The 13,040-nt window shown below is 37.7% G+C and overlaps 1 protein-coding gene across 7 annotated transcripts in view; it reads left to right on the top strand.

Annotated features, from left to right (window-relative positions):
- Positions 1-12,196, top strand: part of LOC121061857 (programmed cell death 1 ligand 1-like) — a 287,916-nt gene extending 275,720 nt beyond the window's left edge. For 3 of the 7 annotated variants that reach the window (XM_040541279.1, XM_040541280.1, XM_040541276.1), the window contains 7 exons: positions 3,549-3,617; positions 4,328-4,681; positions 5,168-5,449; positions 6,692-6,799; positions 9,138-9,194; positions 10,120-10,185; positions 11,152-12,196. In XM_040541279.1, coding sequence (XP_040397213.1) covers positions 3,563-3,617; positions 4,328-4,681; positions 5,168-5,449; positions 6,692-6,799; positions 9,138-9,194; positions 10,120-10,185; positions 11,152-11,174 — 945 coding nt within the window. In that variant the 5' untranslated portion in view covers positions 3,549-3,562 and the 3' untranslated portion in view covers positions 11,175-12,196. Of the gene's footprint in view, positions 1-147; positions 511-544; positions 1,515-3,181; positions 3,275-3,545; positions 3,618-4,327; positions 4,682-5,167; positions 5,450-6,691; positions 6,800-9,137; positions 9,195-10,119; positions 10,186-11,151 lie in introns of those variants that run through there. The other 4 variants (XM_040541278.1, XM_040541277.1, XM_040541275.1 and 1 more) reach the window with 4 other exon arrangements.
- The last annotated feature ends 844 nt before the right edge of the window (positions 12,197-13,040 follow it).

Here is a 13,040-nt window from a genome sequence, read left to right on the forward strand (position 1 = left end):
TGAGCTCAAGGCAAGCAATGAAAAAGGGGAAACTGAATTAATGACTCTGAGGGCTGGCTACAACGATGGCTTTTGTGGTCTCAAAGTCATAATTTTACAGATTTCTTTGGGTTTCTTTTTTTTTTTTGTGCCTTTGTTTCTGAAAAAAAATGAAATGTCAGTAAATGTGTTTTTAAGCACAGACGAAAATGGTGGAAATAAGACTTCATCGGTCTCACCTATTGTGGAAATCCACCCCCTCAGCCTGCTAAGGTAGTTTCAGGTTACCAGAACCTAAAGGTTACATTGAGCTGTTTCACATACTGCTGTCATGTTCCTCCCACACTTGAAGCAAAAAGTCCAGCTCTTACCAATTTTGTCTATTATGTGCTTTTGCTTCCATGACAGGTACTGAGTGGGCTGCCAGGTGGAAAGAAGAAAACATTTCCTGAAAACTTTGAAGTGGTCATTTCGCAGTATTTTAACTCTTCTGAGAATTTCAAACATTTTTTGAGATAAGTGAAGGCAACATAGATGAGTTAACTTACACTGAAATACATTTAAAGTCATATTTTGTGCTGTTGACAAGTTTATCGCACCACAGTGAGCAGATTAATGTAAGTAGCATCTTTTGGCTTTTCATGATTGTTTTTTTGTTTGTTTGTTTGTTTTTTGCTAAACTAAAACACAGTCTTAACAAGTCTTGTACTACACAGTGGCATGGCAAGGGGCATTACCATGCTCTGATCTTGTAGAGCGAGGATCTGTTATCCCGGAGAAGGGTAGATGGTACTCTTCATTTTATTCCTATTTATGACCTTCACTCCCGCGATACGTTGTGCAGAAATTTCCAGTCATTGTTAGTTCAGCACCACACATGGTAAAAACTGTCACTTGGTATTAACATGCCAAGGGCTGTTGCTCACATGTTGCTCTAATGAGATGATATGTTTCTTAAAATGCCTATGGCATTTTATGTACTAGTTTTCCCAACAGTGTGTTGTTACTGTGAACCAGTGGTAGCAGTAGAGAATTTTCCCCAGTGGGGAATTTTCCCGTCATGGGGAAGTTTCCTGAAGGAGTAGGTGGAGTTAATCAACATTTAAGTGCTGTCACAAGAAGACTTGGGCAAATAGTTTTGTTCTTCTTGTCATCTCCATTGGATTGTGAGGGAACCAAACAGCCAGCAGCACTGAAGACTATTTTTTGCTGTGAATATCTTTTTGCTTTTATAGAACGGTATTATCCATAGATACCAGAAATCATCAGGAGGAAAGAAGGGGCATTTTGGTAGGTTCTGTAAGAAAAACAGTGAGCTTTGGTGAAGATCTTTGATTGGCATCTGGGTCTCAAGCTGGTTCAACTGAGCCAGCTAGTGTCTGCTTCTGCTCGGGGTGAAACAGAAGAAAGGTCTGTAATGGTTACTGCAGCAAGTTTTTTCACGTGCATTTGGATTTGACCTGGACCTACTTTTCTTCTCACTGGAAGTGAAAAATTGATTACGACAGCATACTTTCTTGGTCTTGAGGAATTTTGTAAGTAATACTCATACATTTTTTGTGTGTAGCAAGGGTTGTCTTCCTCTGCAGTGGGAGAAAGCATAAAAATTAGAGTTTGCAATTTCAGGATAGAATCGCAGGTCTGAGAACCATAGAAGAGCTTACTTGCTATCATTATCATCCCTCTCCCAGCAGTTAATCAGAACACCTCTCCTGGAGGTAATGCCTACACAAAAGTGGGTATGGGATGCATGCCCAGGTATGGTTATCATCCCATGACAGTAGTCCACATGCTGTTTTTTTTCTGGGCAGCCTCTCAGCGCTGGTCTCTCTCTGCTTCGAAGAGAGTAGACTGTGTTTTGGGCCTGAGCATACTGCAGCTCCGGTCATCCTGCCATCGGGGGCCCAGAGCGCCTGCACGCTTACTCGGTCAGTGTCAGAGGCTCACTCTGCTGTAGGATGTGTCAGAGTAAGTATGGTCAGGGCACACTTGTGAGACCAGTATTTCACTGTCTTGTTTGAGCACCTTTGCTCTGGAGCTTAGTTGGAGCGCTGACCTGCTTTGTTTCTTAGGCAGAGGCATAATGACAGAGGCATTCTGATGCATGCGCATCACCAGAAACTCTTAGGTACCCACAGGCAGCAAGTTGCTAGTGCTTTTGAGAACATCATTTGTGGTTAAAGAATGAATTGGGTACCTAACCACATAAAGAATTTATTCATCAATGGAACAAATCTTTCATCATGAGGGTCTCTGTTTTTTCATGTTCCTTTTAGGAGAACGTCCAATGTGTTAGATTGGATCCCTTTCTCAGCTCCATCTGCATTGCCTTCTGCAAATGTCCTGTTGGCATCAGGGAGCATCGGTCAGAGGAAAAGAGTAGCTTGAATCAAATTCTTTTGAGGCTAATCCTCTTAATCCAAGATACTGTAAAGTCACATGTCTTAATGACTCAGGGCAATATTGTTAATTTTTTATCATCTTAATGGTGAAAACCAAAGAAAGACAAACAGTTAAAATGGTAGGATTTGCAGTCCAGTGAGAATTTAAAGAGTTAGGAAGTTTGATGGTTATCACAGTTGCCTAATTTCTTATGCAAATGTTGAAACCACCACTAGAAAACGGTTGAATGCAATCTTTCCTTATTTCTGTGGCTGTTTGGGTATCCAAAATGCGAGTTTTATTTAGATAAAAACCTAGAGTTCTCTGTACTCACAAAAGACTTCTGTTAAAGTCAGTTTAATTTTTTCTTGAGAGTGATTTGAAAAATGATGGCACTGTTTGATCCTAGTACTGCTCTGACTTAAAATGCACGCTTAGCAAGTGCAGTGGGCACGTGAAGGTGAGCGTGAAAATTGACATTAATCAGTGTTTTGTAAGTTTAAGTGTTGTCTAGGAGTATAAAAGCCATATCAGTAAAGAGGGGAAGAAATCTCATGGAAAATTGACGTAATTTGCATTCTCAGAGGTAAAGCAGCAGAAATTCAAGAAAGCAGAGTTTGTAGGCCGACTGGGTCACTGTTTTACAAAGGCACTGTTGTGTGAATGCTCATGAAGTTGTTACTTACCACATAAATTCCCCTCAGAATATATGCAACTTCACAAGCCCTGTGATCAGGACTGTGAAACCAGGTGTCATAAAGTGGGTTGTGTTCACAGTACATTAAAGTAAGGCCAACTGGTGGGAAGAACTGAGTTCTGTTTCCTCCAGTGAACGTGTGTAGAAAAAATCCTCCCTCCTCTTCGAGCAGGAACGACACTTCCTTCTACAGTTTATGGGAACATCTAGGAATTTGTGAGTAATCATTTAGTAATTGATGGAAGTGATAAAATACATGTTTCACCATAAGCAAGGAATTTGTTTAAAGGAAATGAACGTAGTTGCTCTTCCTGGACCCATCCAGGAAGGTTTCTGCCTGACCTACACACAATTTTGTGATCCCTTTGCTAGAGTGGAATTCAGTGCCTTGTGTCCAGTTCTTTGTGTGGAGTGACTGTGAAGTATATTTTACAGTGAAAGTTAGAAAACAAGCAGATATTTACATTCTTCGATTATTTTATCATTTTAGGTTCTACCTGCATCATGGAAAAGCCTTTGCTTCTGTGTATGTTTTCATTCTACTGGCATTTCCTAAATGGTAAGAAGCTGAATTGTAAGAAGTAGCAGAACTATTTAAGTGTCTTTCTTTTCTATGTGTAGGCATGGAAATGTTAACCTCTCAGTTTTCCTGCAGGTGCTGGTGTTTGGGGTTGTTTAGCTTACTGTTTTACATAGAAAGGTCATCATATGCTTTTACATTAAACTAGATCCATATGCTTAATATGGATGGTTTGCTATGGGGCAGGTTAAAATCCCTGTCAGCGTTTCAGCCCAGACACCAATTAAGACAAGGTACTATTTGCATTACACAAAATTTTCTTTTGTGGCAGTGTGAGGCTTGGGAATTGTTACGTATTTTTGAACATCCTGTGTAAAAAGAATTGACATTTATATGAACAGAACATTCTCGTAAGAGGCACTAACAATTGCCTGTTACTATAGTGGTGTTCTGAAAGCAACACCTGAGGGGGTGTGCACACTCATACTACTATTTTTAATATACGCATACTGCTTTTTTGTGCATTTATGCACAAAGCAGGTTTCTGCAGGTATAAATAACCCTGTTTGTCCCAAACTTGGGAAAGTGCATGCAAAAAAGTTCAACTTTAAGAACATGGCAGATACTTCTAGTCCTTAAAATGTCATTTATACTTATATATACTCTGTGTGTGTGTGTGATAAAGCATGACTTTCAAAATTAGGCTTATAATTGGAAAATTAAGTTTTCTTTCAAATTTTGTTTTTCAGCTTTATTCACTGTTGAAGCTCCCCAGTCACTCTACACCGTGGAACTAGGCAACAACGTGACCATGGAATGCACATTTCCAGTGAATGGGAAACTAAAGTTTAGAGATTTAAGTGTCAGCTGGGAAAAAAAAGATGAACTTGGAAAGGATGTGTATGTACTTCTCAAAGGAGAGGAAGACTTCAAAAGTCAGCACAGTGACTTCAGGGGGAGAATAAAATTGTTGAAAGAGAATCTGAAGCTGGGGCAGTCTCTCCTTCAGATCATGGACGTGAAACTCAGAGATGCAGGGTTTTACCGCTGTCTTATTGACTATGGGGGAGCTGACTACAAGACCATCAATCTGAAGGTTCAGGGTGAGTTCTACCACAGGACATTCACTGCTAGATGATACTGTTGAAAGATTTTGGGGGCATCCTGGAGGGAAGGCATGTCTGCACTAGCATTTCAAGAAAGCTCTCCGGAGAAAGTAGAAGCCTCATGGCCATTGCACAGCTGTATAACCGTGTGTTTTAATCTATGTGGAATCCGTGTTCTGTCCTTTATTTTCCAGACATATAGTGTGGCAAAAGCCATTTAGACAGAGCAAAGATCAGAAAGCTATTGCAATTTCCAGAACAGTGTCAACACTGTAATAAACCCTGTACCTCAATTACTATAGAGACACACTATAGTGATATTTACTTTTTCTGTCAGGAGTATTATTTACAAAGGCCAAACTTGGCCCAAGCACAGAAACTTGGCCCAAGGGCCTTATCCTTGGAGATAAGGAAAAGGTATCTTGCTTATATATGCTGTTCTTTTAGCTTCCTCCTAGTAATCATCTTATTTAATTTCTTTAGCTCCTTATAGAAACATAACCCAAGGAGTGGTGAGCACAGGAGACAAGGAATGGAAGTTAACCTGTCAATCAGAAGGATACCCAAAAGCTGAAGTGATATGGCAAAATGGAGAATATGAGGATTTGACTGATAAGGCAGATACAAGTTATGAAACTGGAAGTGACCAGCTGTATCGTGTGACAAGTACACTCACAATCAAAAATAGGACTCACGAGAATTTTCGTTGTATCTTCTGGAATAAGGAGCTTCAAAAAAATACATCTGCAATTTTATACATAGCAGGTAACTTTTCTAAATTTCATTTAAGGTAATGCATTTTAAGATATTATGTAATTTTGTCCCAGTTGGATCAGCCATTATTTCTTTTTCCTGTATAATTTTGAAAAGGCTAAAAAGAAATACCTGTGTGTTACATTTTGCTATTAACATACACTTCCACCATACCAACATGTTCATTATGCTTGTGTGGTTGGATCTAGTTGTTCCATGGTTAAAATTTTGCATGACCTACATGAATTTCACCTAAATGGTAATTGCATGTGAACCTGTTAAAAAATGTTCAATTATTTGAAAAGCTTATAGCTTTTAAAGCTTTCAAAAAAGTCTAGAAATGAGACTCTTCCATGTAAATTAAATACACCTTTCAAAAACCATTCTGTTTTGATGATGAGAATTGCCAAGTGAATTTGAACATACTGGTCTTTTCCTATTAATACAGCTTTTGCTGTGACCATATTTAAATTCAACAAATTTTACACAAATATTTTTCCTGATAAAATGTGGATTGAGGGAAGATGTACAAAGACGAATACAATTTCCCATTAGACTTTTTAATTGGGTACCACACCTACTGCTTTTGCTTGCTCTTCCTTTCTGCGTTGTACCTATGATATGGTTCAACTAGGCTGGAGATCCAGCTCACAAGCAATATTACTGTTTAACAGTTACTGTTACTCCAGTCATTTCCCTGGTCCACTTCCTTGTGCAGTCTTAAAAATGATGGTGCTGACACGTTTTTTGGGAGTGACGAGGGTGGAAACAGTCAGCTCAGAGTAGGAAAGCTAAGTCAGCCTTTCAAAGGGTGGTGAGAGGGTGAGTTCAGTTCTGACAAGAAATGCATCCGGGCTTCGAGGAAGACACCTGTATGCATCATAGCTTTACCACAACAAAGGGACTCTCTTTCTCTGGCAGCTGTTTCCTGTAGTCCTGACAGAAGGACATTAAGCTGGATGTAGACTTTGCACCTTGGTGATAAACAGGATTTGTGACAGGAAGGAAAGGCACTATCATAGGGAATGCAGGAAGAAAAGACGGATATGAATATGTTCTATCTCTTTTGCCTTTATTGGGGTAACGAGATACATTGAAGTGTATCATCAGCACCAGGCCTTAGACACAATCTAAAAATCTGTTACCATGTCAATCTAAAATGCTCATAGCGAAAGTAATTGGATGAAAATGAAAGAAAAAGGGAGAAGCTTATGTAATTCTGCAATGTCTTTCCCCTACTCGTTTTTCCTGAAGATTCAGCTGATGATGTGCTGCGGACTGACAGCAGACGCTTTGTTGGGGCAATTCTCGTTGTGACTGCTCTTGTTGGATCAGTGCTATTTATTCTCTGCATAAGAAAAGGTATTCAAGTTATTTATTTTGGCGTATTGCAGTTGTTATCAGTCTGTTCTGTTGATTCATCCTCACAGAGGTGAGATGAAATAATAAAAGCCTGCCTTAGATCCTTCATCCTGAAACCACTCAGTTTTTACCACAATTTATTTCTGTTTCTTCACCTGACCTAATCAGACGCTAGCTGTTAAGTTAGCAGAGTGGAAGAGGTTGTCAGCCCCTCACAGACCATTTACCATGGATTTCTTTTTTTTTTTAAATTACCATTACTTTTTCTTACAGGTAATGAGGTAGAGCGATATGATTAGTATTTAATCTATTGAAACACCAAAGCAGAGTTTGCACCTACCAGAAATGGAAGCTATTCTGTGTCCTCCCTTTTAACTGGGGACATGAATGCTCAGAGCAGATAGGGCACTTCCGTTTTTTTTTAAGATTTTTTGCTGCAATCTCTGAACTGTGTGCATTTTTTTTTTAAGTGATCTGTTATGGACTGTAGATATATCTCCATTCTGGCTAAAATACCATTAAAATGGTACATTACACATGAAGTGATACGTCCAACATTTTGAGTCTGAAAGTTTTTTTTTTTCACAAGAGATTCCCACTGTAGCTTGATACCACTTGTTTCATTTCTTTGTTAAGTTTTGAGGTTTTTCAGTTCACTTGACTGACTTGAATTGGATATTTTCAGCATCAGACTGTGCTGAAAGCATTGGCAGTAATTTGTTTTAATTTGCTACAAGCCAGAGGAAAAACTTGGAGAACTAATTTTAATGTATTCAAGCATGAAAATAATACACTTATGCACCAAGATTAAAAAAAAAGTTTGAAATGTGTTGCATAGCCTGAAGTAAGTACTTCATACACACACACACACATACATCCCTTCCTTATGGGACGATGGATTTATTCAAGGATTTTGTAATCAGTGATACTTTTTTACTTTATGACACATACAATAAAGTCATGCAGATCTCAGAACATCCATTGAAAATATCAGAAGGAAAGTGTTTTTTAATGAACATTCTTTTTTTGGCTGGAACTCTTCCTCAAATTATAATACATTTGTGATTTTATTTTTTTTAGCTTATCTATAGCTACTTTTTTTTTTTTCTTTCCAAATAGTTTTCGAGCTTTCTTTTTCTTGTCAAGCTGCATGCAGAGAAAAAGTACTAGAGGCATTGGTACAGTACTCTTAGCGTTGTAATACCATACTCACATGATTCAGTTAAATGTTACCAGATGAAAATGAACAAGACAGTAACCTAAGTTCTTCTCTTGAAATTCCCCAATTTTGTAGTAGATGTAAATGGGTAGCTGCCATGAAATTAAGCTGGAACTAATGCAAAAGCTAGTTGCAATGTCTTTTCAAATGTTATCTCAAAACTTTGTACACTAAGAGAAATGTGCTTTCTCAGGATGTGCACCTGAACTGGTTTTCCTGTCTGCCAGCTCTCTCATTCCTAGTGAAAGTCAGAAACAGCACTAGTTTCTGGCTGCAAATTACACAAAAACACAACATCTACAGCGAGTCTTCATGTTCAAAATCCATGAAATACATGGTAGAATTTAATGTGGATATTCACGTTACAAACTCATCTCATGCATAGGTGCTATGGAAACATGTCCTGGGAGAAGTGTTTGTAAAGAGTATACTGCTAGGAACATGATAGGAACAGGAGCAGAACATGAAAGTGGAAGAAGGGACAGCAAAATCCTTGACTTCTCTGAAGATTCCCATGTGGGGATTTCAGTGAAGGTCAGAAGTTTCCTAGGTTGCTTGAGTTTTCTTTATCATGTGCATGTGTACACGATAATATATATATACATGATGTATTTGATTAACGTGATATATGTGATTAACATGATTATGCCATTTATATATGTGTCATAAACGACAAATGGATTGAGCTAAAGTACTAATGAGAGTGTTTTTCTTTTAAAACCCAAGCCATCCTAGATTATCAGCCAGGTGATTCTTTAAGAACAGAACCTCCCTGGAAGATGTGCTTTTCCCCCCTTTTGACTCCCGTCTTGTTCTCTGTTGCCCAATGTGTTCAAATTCTTGGTGAAAAAACCCTTTGAACGAGTACTTTTCTGTCACGTTAGTGTATGATGTCAATGGAGTTCTGTCTTTGCAACTAAAAAGGAAACGAGAAGGAGAACTGGCAGACTGCAGGCACTAAAGAGTACATCTTAAAGCCTTTGTAGAAGTGGAGAGTTTTGAGAACCAATGATGACACTATGCTAAGAGTACCCTTCCTGCCAGTGTGCTTAAGACCCTACTGGATCTAAAATGAGTATTTTGCTTTTGATTTGATTTTTCTCTCTTATTGTTTTTCAGCTAGTACAAGTAAGGACAAGGGAAGGTGCATGGCTAACTCATCAGTGAATATAGCAAGTATGTACTTATGGCATAAATCTATCTCAGTGTGACTCTTGTGGAAATAATTGAGAAATGATTCTGTAATTGAGAATTCTTTCTGTCATGGTGACAACAATAGGCAAAAATACATTCTGTCATTTTGCTTTCTACTTTCTGTTTAAGTAACAACTAGAAATTGAAGAGTCAGTTTTGATACTCTGTTAACTTCTGGAAAGGAAAACATGAAAAAAAAAAAGCATACCTGTTCCGGGAGCAGGTACAGTCTGTGATTTAGGAAGTCAGTGACAGGATGGGACCTGCTGCCTGGAACGTACGCCTCAGTATGTTGGATACCAGCACATCCTGGTGCATAGAATCTGAACTGGAGTTTTAGTTACATTGATTTGATCATGTTATCTCCAGTATTATAATGTGCGTTTGAGGCTGTTGAGAGGATCACAGAAAGAAGTTCCCTAATAGCTTCTTTTTCCTCCTGTTGAGATACTGGTGCTAGTTAGTAAAGCTCACTATATGACCAGTACCACCATGACAATTAGAAATGGAAGTGAAAGTGGAGAGAGTTGATATTTAAAGAGGGAGAGAAGAGATTAAAATCCTTTAGCCTTCTCTTGTGATGGCTTACAGTGTTTTTTTGTGTGTGTTTTATTTGTTGTTTGGTTTTATTTAGAAACTGCTTTAAACTATACTACTCTATGAAAGTTAGTTCATATAGGCTGGTTTTTTTGTTGTTTGTTTTTTTGTTTTTTCCTTAAGAAAACTTTTTTTAACTATACTTGCCCCAAATGGACACAATATTTGCTATTAGTCTCTTCCCTGGCCTGTGTTTAAGTCACATGCTTCCTGGAAGGCCTGAGACAGCACCTTTTTACGAAGATTTATCACTATATGAGTAGTTTAATTTGTGCTGACTGTTATCTGTATGTCTATGGTTTGTTTTAAGAGCTGCCAAAAGATAAGGATACACATGACTGGAGAGGTCCTCCTTTTGAAGAGGAAGAGTTGAAATGTAAGCATAAATGATAATGCTAAAAATAGTGGCAAATTTCACACAGCATAAATCATTCGTTATCATCACGTCTAATGACCATAAGAGTCTTGATTCATGGCTACTTTATTTAGTTCTTTGTTTCAACAGACAGAGTCTTCAAGAGTATAGCCTCCTATTACCTCTTAGAAACTCACCATCAGCACTATTTGTCTGCTGGGAGATATATAAAAATAACTAATCTAGTTTAAAAAAAATAAAAAAGCCCTGCAAAAGAAGATATGGTATATAAATATACAAATTGGTCTTGTATCTAGCTCATATTTTTGCTACAAAAAGAGTTGTGTTAGCAAAACCAAAGGAGCGATGATGATGATGGTGGGGAGGGAGACCTTAACCCATCACTAGCACTCAAGCTGTATAAGGCTATGAGATTCTGTCACAGCAAAGCAAGAAAATAAGTAACTGAATCTCTGAAACCTCTGAAGTAGATTCTGGTATGAAACAAAAGAGTGAAATTATTGAAGTTTTTCTTTCACCTTCTTTCTGACTTCTAAAGCACTTAAATTACATTCCACATCCCTCCTTGTTAAGCTTTACAAACACCTAAACAAGGTCAAGCAGGTCTAGATCTATGAGCGAAAATGTTAGGGCTTAAGGATACACTGCTAGGGATACTGACAATAGGGCACTGAAAAATGTATTGGATTTTGAAGGAAAGAATGACTTAAGCCACAGAAATATCACTGTATTTATTAGGAGAGCACTTTCCACCAGTGTGTTTGAACTACCACTTTACTTCCTGCCATGTTCACCCTCTACATGACCTTTATATTAATTTCATTTTAGATCTTTCATTCTGACAATGAAGGAATTTTTCTTGGTTCCACTAAACTCTATGAAAGAGTCACAAAGCCACGAAATGTTCTGTTATTTTATCATTTTGTGATTTGATAATTTTTTTTTATGTAATTCTTCCTTTTACAGATATACAGATTGAGAAGACTTAGAGAAAGCAAGGAAAGCTTTCTGAAGGTTTGATGGTTCTGCTGTTCTGTGCTCTGTGTATTCAGGGAGATACTAATATTTTGTTTTTATTCTGTGGTTGCAACCTTCTTCCATACCATTGTAACTCAGGAAAACTGCAGTGAAGTTAATAGAATTATCATAGCATAAAAGGCCCTTGGATTCAGGCCTCTGTATATGTGACTATGTATGAAAGTGTTTATTTAAATGTCCACATTTCTGCTTTCTCAATTTTATGCACTTTCAAGGACACATCCTATTTAAAAATATCTTTAAGGTAAAGCACTTTAGGTTCATGACCATAAGGAATTTCATAGCTAATTCTTAAATAGTCCATGTTCTGGACTTTTTTTATTTTTTTTTTACCTGCCTGAGCTCTCAGTTCAGTGTAGAGATTTTTTTTCCAGCTTGTAAAGAATGTTTTCAATACTTTGATCCACATAAAAGATACAGGTGCAACAGGAAAAGGTGCCATACATACAAGGCATTTTCTGTCTTAACTGTAGATCTTAAAATATTGGCTACTCAGAGCTAAGTCTGAAATGGGCATTGTAACCTTCTTGACAACTGTGATTGGGAAATTATTAGATAATACTAAGCTCCTTTCTCTGAAAAAGTTGTTTTGGGGATTTAATTTCCTTTTGATATAGCTGGCACTACTTGGTTACTGCTTGTAACTCTTCTGATTTACCATTTGGGGATAATGCAACTCTTTGGACCTTCAGAAAGAACAGCTCTTGATTTGGACTACCTTTTTTTCAACCTGGAAACAGAAGAGGAACCTTCTCGCTGTCAGGACATGAAATGTATGTTCTTGTGATTAGTTCAGAAATGCTTATGGAATGTACTCCTGGATCCCATTTCCTAAAGCTATTGCTTTGTTACATTTTTCAAGGTGCATAGCTTGTTTGTTTGTTCGTTTGTCATACACAGATTAAAATTATTTATTGCAACGCTGTTCACAGTTATATTCCATTATATTTTTTTAATAAAATATGTTTCATTTTTCTTGTGGCTTTTTTTTTCTTTCCATCTTTGACTTGTCAATATGTGGTATTAGGACTACTCATGCTGTTTCTGGGAAACTCAGGTACCTAAGATTAGGGTGTAGACACACACTGTTCTCTATGTGTCTCATTAGAGACATATAGTCTCTGATGGCTCTCAGAAAGACAAGACAGTGACGATCTGGAATCTCACTGGACTCAAATTATATTTTTTCAGTTTAAAATCAATTAGTTTGTTGTGCATTCCTAGAGATGCAAATGCAGGCCTCAGTCCAGGTCTTCATTGCTAGTGGTATTCAATCTAGCTAATATAAAGTTGTATTTAGTATGTCTAAGTAAGCTGCCTTACAGAGCAGAGTATACAGAGAAATGCTTCTCATAATCAAAATTGAGACGGTAGACCTAAGTTAAGTGAAACAGTTACTATAAAGCGATTAATTCATTGCAGAGCTTGCATGTTCTCATACTGATTCATGCTGTTTGACTCCAAGAATGCAATGTGATCTTGGACATCCCCTTCGGCTTCCCAAAATGTTTTTTGAAGCCTCTATCCTGTTGTCACTGAAGGCGATGACCAATTTTCAATTACTCCTGGAGTGCAAGAATTGCTTTAGAAATGCTATGACCATGTGTAGAAAATTCGCTGCCTCTCTACACACACATATAGTTTCATATTACCGTATAAATAATGCCCCTCAGAAAACCTCTTAATTTTCTACTTCCTATTTGAGACTGCAGCAGCTGTTTGCATGCTGAAGTAAAAGTGAAAAAGCTACTCCTTTCAATTATTTTCACCCTTCACAAGGCAGTGCTTTTAGTGTGTGCTTGATGTCATGAACTGAA

Source organism: Cygnus olor, chromosome Z, assembly GCF_009769625.2.
Source record: "Cygnus olor isolate bCygOlo1 chromosome Z, bCygOlo1.pri.v2, whole genome shotgun sequence".
Lineage (NCBI taxonomy): Eukaryota > Metazoa > Chordata > Aves > Anseriformes > Anatidae > Cygnus > Cygnus olor.